The following is a 12202-nucleotide window of genomic DNA, read 5'->3' on the forward strand; positions in this document are numbered from 1 at the left end:
ACTAATTGATATCTTTCACAAACCATTTCACCTTTAATGCCAATCATAATGAGCATTTTGAATTGAGTATCATCAAAATGAATGCAATCATAAATCTGATAATCTTACATGGAGAAATTGAGGTAATCATATCATTTTAGATATTGATTGGTATAATAAGATGTTGCATATCTTTACAGGAGAGTCATTTCACAGCCTGGGATTTTCATATAGACTTGGAGAAAGAACAATTTCATCAATAGTGACAGAAACTTGTGATGCAATTTATCAGAATCTTAAGGATAGATATCTTAAGGTACATAACATTTTTTGTTTTCTACTTTTTGGTTTTCAATACAATATTTAATGTGCTAATTAAAACCAACTCACATAACATTGAAGAGTGCAGTGAAAGCAATATACTGTATGAATTTTAAAGATTAGAATTGTCCGTACGATGGCCCTTCACTCATATCTTGCTGGTCAAGTGACTGCCTGAAAGACTGCATTCTAGCATGTTGACCAGCATGATATGGGTTGTTGAATTCATTTGAGAAAGAGCCCATCTGTGCCTGAAAAAGAGCATTTTGAATGTTGTTCATTGCAACAAGTCTTGTTTTCTCATCCATCACAGACAAAGCATGTGTAACGTATTCCCCAAAGGCAGCTGAAGGGCTTGGCTTTGCATCCTTTTTTGCAGCTAAATTTTCATCTGCAGAGAAAGATGATGCAAGAGACTTCAGAATGGAGAGTTCTTCCTCTTCCTTTTTCTGCTTTGCAGTTTTGGATTTTTCAACAGCAGCCAGTGGCCTGCTTGTTGAAACTGGTGTCTCTGCAGCAGGGGCATCATTGTCGTCCAAGTCTCCATCACAGTCACTGTCACCAGTGTTAAGCTGTGGCTCAGATAAACTTTCAGTTGAAGACTAAAATTTAATATTTTTGTATTTTAGATTCCAAGCACATCTCATCAATGGAAAACAATCAGTGATGGTTTCTACAATTTATGGGACTATCCTTTTTGTGTTGGTGCATTAGATGGCAAACACATTGCAATCAAACAACCAAAAATGTCTGGATCAGAGTACTTCAACTACAAGGGATATTTCAGCATAGTCCTTCTAGCATTGGCAAGTTATGACTACAAGTTGATATTTGTTGATGTTGGTGCAAGTGGAAGAAATGGTGATGCTGGACTTTTTGAAACATCGCCTCTAAATCAACAGATGAAAGACAAATCAATTGCCTTTCCAGAAGCTGAGCAATTTGGGGAAACATGCATCAAATGTCATTATCATATCATTGGTGATGATGCATTTCCCTTGAGAAATGATATCATGAAACCATTCCCATTTAGACAACTGTTACATGAACAGCACATTTTCAACTACAGGCTTTCTAGAGCACGACGGGTTGTCGAAAACGCTTTTGGTATCATGGCTAATAGGTTCAGGGTGATGCTGACAAAGATTATGTTGGAGCCTGAAAAGGCTAAGCAAATTGTGCTGGCAATTTGTTGTCTGCACAACATGCTGATTGATGAGCAGCCTTCATATAAAAATGCATGTGACAGTGAAAGAGACAACCATAAGCTTTTTCAAGGCAGCTGGAGATTAGACAAATCTCTAACTGAGTTACAGAAGACAAAAAACAGAAACTGTTCATTAAGTGCTAAGGGTCAGCGTGAGCTTTTGAAACAATATTTTTGCTCAACATCTGGATCAGTATCATGGCAAGATAGTATGGTTGCAACAAAAAATAATGAACTCAACTAGCTAGTGTTGTATTGTACCTGCAAATTAGAAATAGACACTCTGTTGGATACATATGGGCTTAAAAATTGAAGGCGGTCTTCTATCCATTGAGTCTTCTTCGTCTTTTTTGGTCGTGCACTTCCACTGCTTGGGATTCTGCGGGAGCGTGCATATTGCGTGCGCAGAGATGCGATTCTTTTTTTTACTTGATTCACTAGAATGAATAAAACATGAATTCGTACAGCAATGTTTCACTTCAAATTGAGTAGGCCTAAGAAAAGAGGACTAGCCTAGCTAGCTAGTCAAAATTATTCACTCACCGTTTGAAGAAAGTTTAGTTGCAATTTCGTTCAGGGCTGCTAGCTTCTTGTTTCTGTCTGAATATTCTGGAGACGTAACCATATACAGACAAGCCTTTTCTTGCCACAGATCGACAAGCTGCTCCTCTTTGCTTGCTGTCCATATACCGACTTCGTCTTCTGTATTCTCCATGGCGTTCTCAATCTTTTTTCTTTTGGCGGGAAAGAAAGGCTCCACAGAATTCACGTGACCATATAATCCAAGTTTTATTGGTTTAAAAATTAAAAACTTGTCTTTCGACCCCGCACATTGCACGATTTTTGTCTTTCGTCGTAAAAGACAAAGACAAATATCAAACATTTTTGATCTCAAAGATAATCGTAAAAGACAAAAATCTTTGCGATTTTGCCCCGCACACTACAGATTTACGTCTTTTGAGACAAAAATCTTCGTCTTTTGCGACAAAAATCTGCTGTGTGCGCTAGGCTTAACTGTGTTGGTTTGCAACAGTAAACAAGGCTGGAACTGTTCGGTAAGAATATACTAAGAATAACTGTGTTGGTCTGCAACAGGAAACAAGACTCGAACTGTTCGGTAAGAATATACTAAGAATAACTGTGTTGGTCTGCAACAGGAAACAAGACTGGAACTGTTCGGTAAGAATATATTAAGAATAACTGTGTTGGTCTGCAACAGGAAACAAGGCTGGAACTGTTCGGTAAGAATATATTAAAAGAAACTGTGTTGGTCTGCAAAAGGAAAGAAGGCTGGAACTGTTCGGTAAGAATATATTAAGAATAACTGTGTTGGTCTGCAACAGGAAACAAGACTGGAACTGTTCGGTAAGAATAAACTAAGAATAACTGTGTTGGTCTGCAACAGGAAACAAGACTGGAACTGTTCGGTAAGAATATATTAAGAATAACTGTGTTGGTCTGCAACAGGAAACAAGGCTGGAACTGTTCGGTAAGAATATATTAAAAAAAACTGTGTTGGTCTGCAAAAGGAAAGAAGGCTGGAACTGTTCGGTAAGAATATATTAAGAATAACTGTGTTGGTCTGCAACAGGAAACAAGACTGGAACTGTTCGGTAACAATATATTAAGAATAACTGTGTTGGTCTGCAACAGGAAACAAGGCTGGAACTCTTCGGTAAGAATATATTAAAAATAACTGTGTTGGCCTGCAACTGCAAACAAGGCTGGAACTGTTCGGTAAGAATATACAAAGAATAACTGTGTTGGTCTGCAACAGGAAACAAGGCTGGAACTCTTCGGTAAGAATATATTAAAAATAACTGTGTTGGTCTGCAACAGGAAACAAGGCTGGAACTGTTCGGTAAGAATATACTAAGAATAACTGTGTTGCTCTGCAACAGGAAACAAGACTGGCACTGTTCGGTAAGAATATATTAAGAATAACTGTGTTGGTCTGCAACAGGAAACAAGGCTGGAACTGTTCGGTAAGAATATATTAAAAATAACTGTGTTGGTCTGCAACAGGAAACAAGGCTGGAACGGTTGGGTAAGAATATATTAAAAATAACTGTGTTGGTCTGCAACATGAAACAAGGCTTGAACTTTTCGGTAAGAATATACTAAGAATAAATGTGTTGGTCTGCAACAGGAAACAAGACTGGAACTGTTCAGTAAGAATTTATTAAAAATAACTGTGTTGGTCTGCAACAGGGAACAAGGCTGGAACTGTTCGGTAAGAAAATATTAAAAATAACTGTGTTGGTCTGCAACAGGAAACAAGACTGGAACTGTTCGGAAAGAATATATTAAAAATAACTGTGTTGGTCTGCAACAGGAAAGAAGGCTGGAACTGTTCGGTAAGAATATATTAAAAATAACTGTGTTGGTCTGCAACATGAAACAAGGCTTGAACTGTTCGGTAAGAATTTATTAAGAATAACGGTGTTGGTCTGCAACAGGAAACAAGACTGGAACTGTTTGGTAAGAATATATTAAGAATAACTGTGTTGGTCTGCAACAGGAAACAAGGCTGGAACTGTTCGGTAGGAATATATTAAAAATAACTGTGTTGGTCTGCAACAGGACAGAAGGCTGGAACTGTTCGGTAAGAATATATTAAAAATAACTGTGTTGGTCTGCAACAGGAAACAAGGCTTGAACTGTTCGGTAAAATATATTAAGAATAACTGTGTTGGTCTGCAACAGGAAAAAAGGCTGGAACTGTTCGGTAAGAATATATTAAAAATAACTGTTTTGGTCTGCAAGATGAAACAAGGCTAGAACTGTTCGGTAAGAATATATTAAGAATAACTGTGTTGGTCTGCAACAGCAAAGAAGGCTGGAACTGTTCGGTAAGAATATATTAAGAATAACTCTGTTGGTCTGCAACAGGAAACAAGACTGGAACTGTTCGGTAAGAATATATTAAGAATAACTGTGTTGGTCTGCAACATCAAACAAGGCTTGAACTGTTCAGTAAGAATACATTAGGAATAACTGTGTTGGTCTGGAACAGGAAACAAGGCTGGAACTGTTCGGTAAGAATATATTAAGAATAACTGTGTTGGTTTGCAACAGGAAACAAGGCTGGAACTGTTTGGTAAAATATTTTAAGAATAACTGTGTTGGTCTGCAACATGAAACAAGGCTGGAACTGTTCGGTAAAATATATTAAGAATAACTGTGTTGGTTTGCAACAGTAAACAAGGCTGGAACTGTTCGGTAAGAATATACTAAGAATAACTGTGTTGGTCTGCAACAGGAAACAAGACTGGAACTGTTCGGTAAGAATATACTAAGAATAACTGTGTTGGTCTGCAACAGGAAACAAGACTGGAACTGTTCGGTAAGAATATATTAAGAATAACTGTGTTGGTCTGCAACAGGAAACAAGGCTGGAACTGTTCGGAAAGAATATATTAAAAAAACTGTGTTGGTCTGCAAAAGGAAAGATGGCTGGAACTGTTCGGTAAGAATATATTAAGAATAACTGTGTTGGTCTGCAACAGGAAACAAGACTGGAACTGTTCGGTAAGAATATATTAAGAATAACTGTGTTGGTCTGCAACAGGAAACAAGGTTGGAACTCTTCGGTAAGAATATATTAAAAATAACTGTGTTGGCCTGCAACAGGAAACAAGGCTGGAACTATTCGGTAAGAATATACTAAGAATAACTGTGTTGGTCTGCAACAGGAAACAAGACTGGAACTGTTCGGTAACAATATATTAAGAATAACTGTGTTGGTCTGCAACAGGAAACAAGGCTGGAACTCTTCGGTAAGAATATATTAAAAATAACTGTGTTTGCCTGCAACAGGAAACAAGGCTGGAACTGTTCGGTAAGAATATACTAAGAATAACTTTGTTGGTCTGCAACAGGAAACAAGGCTGGAACTCTTCGGTAAGAATATATTAAAAATAACTGTGTTGGTCTGCAACAGGAAACAAGGCTGGAACTGTTCGGTAAGAATATACTAAGAATAACTGTGTTGCTCTGCAACAGGAAACAAGACTGGCACTGTTCGGTAAGAATATATTAAGAATAACTGTGTTGGTCTGCAACAGGAAACAAGGCTGGAACTGTTCGGTAAGAATATATTAAAAATAACTGTGTTGGTCTGCAACAGGAAACAAGGCTGGAACGGTTGGGTAAGAATATATTAAAAATAACTGTGTTGGTCTGCAACATGAAACAAGGCTTGAACTTTTCGGTAAGAATATACTAAGAATAAATGTGTTGGTCTGCAACAGGAAACAAGACTGGAACTGTTCAGTAAGAATATATTAAAAATAACTGTGTTGGTCTGCAACAGGGAACAAGGCTGGAACTGTTCGGTAAGAATATATTAAAAATAACTGTGTTGGTCTGCAACAGGAAACAAGACTGGAACTGTTCGGAAAGAATATATTAAAAATAACTGTGTTGGTCTGCAACAGGAAAGAAGGCTGGAACTGTTCGGTAAGAATATATTAAAAATAACTGTGTTGGTCTGCAACATGAAACAAGACTGGAACTGTTTGGTAAGAATATATTAAGAATAACTGTGTTGGTCTGCAACAGGAAACAAGGCTGGAACTGTTCGGTAGGAATATATTAAAAATAACTGTGTTGGTCTGCAACAGGAAAGAAGGTTGGAGCTGTTCGGTAAGAATATAATAAAAATAACTGTGTTGGTCTGCAACAGGAAACAAGGCTTGAACTGTTCGGTAAAATATATTAAGAATAACTGTGTTGGTCTGCAACAGGAAAAAAGGCTGGAACTGTTCGGTAAGAATCTATTAAAAATAACTGTTTTGGTCTGCAAGATGAAACGGCTAGAACTGTTCGGTAAGAATATATTAAGAATAACTGTGTTGGTCTGCAACAGCAAAGAAGGCTGGAACTGTTCGGTAAGAATATATTAAGAATAACTCTGTTGGTCTGCAACAGGAAACAAGACTGGAACTGTTCGGTAAGAATATATTAAGAATAACTGTGTTGGTCTGCAACATCAAACAAGGCTTGAACTGTTCAGTAAGAATATATTAAGAATAACTGTGTTGGTCTGGAACAGGAAACAAGGCTGGAACTGTTCGGTAAGAATATATTAAGAATAACTGTGTTGGTTTGCAACAGGAAACAAGGCTGGAACTGTTTGGTAAAATATTTTAAGAATAACTGTGTTGGTCTGCAACATGAAACAAGGCTGGAACTGTTCGGTAAAATATATTAAGAATAACTGTGTTGGTTTGCAACAGTAAACAAGGCTGGAACTGTTCGGTAAGAATATACTAAGAATAACTGTGTTGGTCTGCAACAGGAAACAAGACTGGAACTGTTCGGTAAGAATATACTAAGAATAACTGTGTTGGTCTGCAACAGGAAACAAGACTGGAACTGTTCGGTAAGAATATATTAAGAATAACTGTGTTGGTCTGCAACAGGAAACAAGGCTGGAACTGTTCGGAAAGAATATATTAAAAAAAACTGTGTTGGTCTGCAAAAGGAAAGAAGGCTGGAACTGTTCGGTAAGAATATATTAAGAATAACTGTGTTGGTCTGCAACAGGAAACAAGACTGGAACTGTTCGGTAAGAATATATTAAGAATAACTGTGTTGGTCTGCAACAGGAAACAAGGTTGGAACTCTTCGGTAAGAATATACTAAGAATAACTGTGTTAGTCTGCAACAGGAAACAAGACTGGAACTGTTCGGTAAGAATATATTAAGAATAACTGTGTTGGTCTGCAACATGAAAAAAGGCTGGAACTGTTCGGTAAAATATATTAAGAATAACTGTGTTGGTTCGCAACAGTAAACAAGGCTGGAACTGTTCGGTAAGAATATACTAAGAATAACTGTGTTGGTCTGCAACAGGAAACAAGACTGGAACTGTTCGGTAAGAATATACTAAGAATAACTGTGTTGGTCTGCAACAGGAAACAAGACTGGAACTGTTCGGTAGGAATATACTAAGAATAACTGTGTTGGTCTGCAACAGGAAACAAGACTGGAACTGTTCGGTAAGAATATATTAAGAATAACTGTGTTGGTCTGCAACAGGAAACAAGGCTGGAACTGTTCGGTAAGAATATATTAAAAATAACTGTGTTGGTCTGCAACAGGAAACAAGGCTGGAACTGTTGGGTAAGAATATATTAAAAATAACTGTGTTGGTCTGCAACAGGAAAGAAGGCTGGAACTGTTCGGTAAGAATATACTAAGAATAACTGTGTTGGTCTGCAACATGAAACAAGGCTTGAACTTTTCGGTAAGAATATACTAAGAATAAATGTGTTGGTCTGCAACAGGAAACAAGACTGGAACTGTTCAGTAAGAATATATTAAAAATAACTGTGTTGGTCTGCAACAGGAAACAAGGCTGGAACTGTTCGCTAAGAATATATTAAAAATAACTGTGTTGGTCTGCAACAGGAAACAAGACTGGAACTGTTCGGAAAGAATATATTAAGAATAACTGTGTTGGTCTGCAACAGGAAACAAGGCTGGAACTGTTCGGTAAGAATATATTAAAAAAAACTGTGTTGGTCTGCAACAGGAAACAAGGCTGGAACTGTTCGGTAAGAATATATTAAAAAAAACTGTGTTGGTCTACAAAAGGAAAGAAGGCTGGAACTGTTCGGTAAGAATATATTAAGAATAACTGTGTTGGTCTGCAACAGGAAACAAGGCTGGAACTCTTCCGTAAGATTATATTAAAAATAACTGTGTTGGTCTGCAAGAGGAAACAAGGCTGGAACTGTTCGGTAAGAATATACTAAGAATAACTGTGTTGGTCTGCAACAGGAAACAAGACTGGAACTGTTCGGTAAGAATATATTAAGAATAACTGTGTTGGTCTGCAACAGGAAACAAGGCTGGAACTGTTCGGTAAGAATATATTAAAAAAAACTGTGTTGGTCTGCAACAGGAAACAAGGCTGGAACTGTTCGGTAAGAATATATTAAAAAAAACTGTGTTGGTCTACAAAAGGAAAGAAGGCTGGAACTGTTCGGTAAGAATATATTAAGAATAACTGTGTTGGTCTGCAACAGGAAACAAGGTTGGAACTCTTCGGTAAGAATATATTAAAAATAACTGTGTTGGCCTGCAACAGGAAACAAGGCTGGAACTGTTCGGTAAGAATATACTAAGAATAACTGTGTTGGTCTGCAACAGGAAACAAGACTGGAACTGTTCGGTAACAATATATTAAGAATAACTGTGTTGGTCTGCAACAGGAAACAAGGCTGGAACTCTTCGGTAAGAATATATTAAAAATAACTGTGTTTGCCTGCAACAGGAAACAAGGCTGGAACTGTTCGGTAAGAATATACTAAGAATAACTTTGTTGGTCTGCAACAGGAAACAAGGCTGGAACTCTTCGGTAAGAATATATTAAAAATAACTGTGTTGGTCTGCAACAGGAAACAAGGCTGGAACTGTTCGGTAAGAATATACTAAGAATAACTGTGTTGCTCTGCAACAGGAAACAAGACTGGCACTGTTCGGTAAGAATATATTAAGAATAACTGTGTTGGTCTGCAACAGGAAACAAGGCTGGAACTGTTCGGTAAGAATATATTAAAAATAACTGTGTTGGTCTGCAACAGGAAACAAGGCTGGAACGGTTGGGTAAGAATATATTAAAAATAACTGTGTTGGTCTGCAACATGAAACAAGGCTTGAACTTTTCGGTAAGAATATACTAAGAATAAATGTGTTGGTCTGCAACAGGAAACAAGACTGGAACTGTTCAGTAAGAATATATTAAAAATAACTGTGTTGGTCTGCAACAGGGAACAAGGCTGGAACTGTTCGGTAAGAATATATTAAAAATAACTGTGTTGGTCTGCAACAGGAAACAAGACTGGAACTGTTCGGAAAGAATATATTAAAAATAACTGTGTTGGTCTGCAACAGGAAAGAAGGCTGGAACTGTTCGGTAAGAATATATTAAAAATAACTGTGTTGGTCTGCAACATGAAACAAGACTGGAACTGTTTGGTAAGAATATATTAAGAATAACTGTGTTGGTCTGCAACAGGAAACAAGGCTGGAACTGTTCGGTAGGAATATATTAAAAATAACTGTGTTGGTCTGCAACAGGAAAGAAGGTTGGAGCTGTTCGGTAAGAATATAATAAAAATAACTGTGTTGGTCTGCAACAGGAAACAAGGCTTGAACTGTTCGGTAAAATATATTAAGAATAACTGTGTTGGTCTGCAACAGGAAAAAAGGCTGGAACTGTTCGGTAAGAATCTATTAAAAATAACTGTTTTGGTCTGCAAGATGAAACGGCTAGAACTGTTCGGTAAGAATATATTAAGAATAACTGTGTTGGTCTGCAACAGCAAAGAAGGCTGGAACTGTTCGGTAAGAATATATTAAGAATAACTCTGTTGGTCTGCAACAGGAAACAAGACTGGAACTGTTCGGTAAGAATATATTAAGAATAACTGTGTTGGTCTGCAACATCAAACAAGGCTTGAACTGTTCAGTAAGAATATATTAAGAATAACTGTGTTGGTCTGGAACAGGAAACAAGGCTGGAACTGTTCGGTAAGAATATATTAAGAATAACTGTGTTGGTTTGCAACAGGAAACAAGGCTGGAACTGTTTGGTAAAATATTTTAAGAATAACTGTGTTGGTCTGCAACATGAAACAAGGCTGGAACTGTTCGGTAAAATATATTAAGAATAACTGTGTTGGTTTGCAACAGTAAACAAGGCTGGAACTGTTCGGTAAGAATATACTAAGAATAACTGTGTTGGTCTGCAACAGGAAACAAGACTGGAACTGTTCGGTAAGAATATACTAAGAATAACTGTGTTGGTCTGCAACAGGAAACAAGACTGGAACTGTTCGGTAAGAATATATTAAGAATAACTGTGTTGGTCTGCAACAGGAAACAAGGCTGGAACTGTTCGGAAAGAATATATTAAAAAAAACTGTGTTGGTCTGCAAAAGGAAAGAAGGCTGGAACTGTTCGGTAAGAATATATTAAGAATAACTGTGTTGGTCTGCAACAGGAAACAAGACTGGAACTGTTCGGTAAGAATATATTAAGAATAACTGTGTTGGTCTGCAACAGGAAACAAGGTTGGAACTCTTCGGTAAGAATATACTAAGAATAACTGTGTTAGTCTGCAACAGGAAACAAGACTGGAACTGTTCGGTAAGAATATATTAAGAATAACTGTGTTGGTCTGCAACATGAAAAAAGGCTGGAACTGTTCGGTAAAATATATTAAGAATAACTGTGTTGGTTCGCAACAGTAAACAAGGCTGGAACTGTTCGGTAAGAATATACTAAGAATAACTGTGTTGGTCTGCAACAGGAAACAAGACTGGAACTGTTCGGTAAGAATATACTAAGAATAACTGTGTTGGTCTGCAACAGGAAACAAGACTGGAACTGTTCGGTAGGAATATACTAAGAATAACTGTGTTGGTCTGCAACAGGAAACAAGACTGGAACTGTTCGGTAAGAATATATTAAGAATAACTGTGTTGGTCTGCAACAGGAAACAAGGCTGGAACTGTTCGGTAAGAATATATTAAAAATAACTGTGTTGGTCTGCAACAGGAAACAAGGCTGGAACTGTTGGGTAAGAATATATTAAAAATAACTGTGTTGGTCTGCAACAGGAAAGAAGGCTGGAACTGTTCGGTAAGAATATACTAAGAATAACTGTGTTGGTCTGCAACATGAAACAAGGCTTGAACTTTTCGGTAAGAATATACTAAGAATAAATGTGTTGGTCTGCAACAGGAAACAAGACTGGAACTGTTCAGTAAGAATATATTAAAAATAACTGTGTTGGTCTGCAACAGGAAACAAGGCTGGAACTGTTCGCTAAGAATATATTAAAAATAACTGTGTTGGTCTGCAACAGGAAACAAGACTGGAACTGTTCGGAAAGAATATATTAAGAATAACTGTGTTGGTCTGCAACAGGAAACAAGGCTGGAACTGTTCGGTAAGAATATATTAAAAAAAACTGTGTTGGTCTGCAACAGGAAACAAGGCTGGAACTGTTCGGTAAGAATATATTAAAAAAAACTGTGTTGGTCTACAAAAGGAAAGAAGGCTGGAACTGTTCGGTAAGAATATATTAAGAATAACTGTGTTGGTCTGCAACAGGAAACAAGGCTGGAACTCTTCCGTAAGATTATATTAAAAATAACTGTGTTGGTCTGCAAGAGGAAACAAGGCTGGAACTGTTCGGTAAGAATATACTAAGAATAACTGTGTTGGTCTGCAACAGGAAACAAGGCTGGAACTCTTCGGTAAGAATATATTAAGAATAACTGTCTTGGTCTGCAACAGGAAACAAGGCTGGAACTGTTCGGTAAGAATATATTAAAAATAACTGTGTTGGTCTGCAACAGGAAACAAGACTGGAACTGTTCGGAAAGAATATATTAAGAATAACTGTGTTGGTCTGCAACAGGAAACAAGGCTGGAACTGTTCGGTAAGAATATATTAAAAAAAACTGTGTTGGTCTGCAACAGGAAACAAGGCTGGAACTGTTCGGTAAGAATATATTAAAAAAAACTGTGTTGGTCTACAAAAGGAAAGAAGGCTGGAACTGTTCGGTAAGAATATATTAAGAATAACTGTGTTGGTCTGCAACAGGAAACAAGGCTGGAACTCTTCCGTAAGATTATATTAAAAATAACTGTGTTGGTCTGCAAGAGGAAACA

The 12202-nt window shown here is 37.3% G+C and overlaps 1 protein-coding gene across 1 annotated transcript; it reads right to left on the reverse strand.

The window, feature by feature from the left end:
• Positions 1-288: 288 nt before the first annotated feature.
• On the reverse strand, positions 289-2449 carry LOC148959093 (uncharacterized). The gene is made up of 3 exons (XM_089111250.1): positions 2051-2449; positions 1769-1944; positions 289-902 (listed from the first exon to the last, which is right to left on the reverse strand). Exons 1-3 carry the CDS (start codon positions 2388-2390, stop codon positions 420-422), a joined length of 999 nt encoding a protein of 332 aa, XP_088967376.1. The 5' UTR covers positions 2391-2449; the 3' UTR covers positions 289-419.
• Positions 2450-12202: the final 9753 nt, after the last annotated feature.

The sequence above is a fragment of the Rhopilema esculentum genome, chromosome 11, assembly GCF_057945365.1.
Source record: "Rhopilema esculentum isolate cy_ngs chromosome 11, ASM5794536v1, whole genome shotgun sequence".
Classification (NCBI taxonomy): domain Eukaryota; kingdom Metazoa; phylum Cnidaria; class Scyphozoa; order Rhizostomeae; family Rhizostomatidae; genus Rhopilema; species Rhopilema esculentum.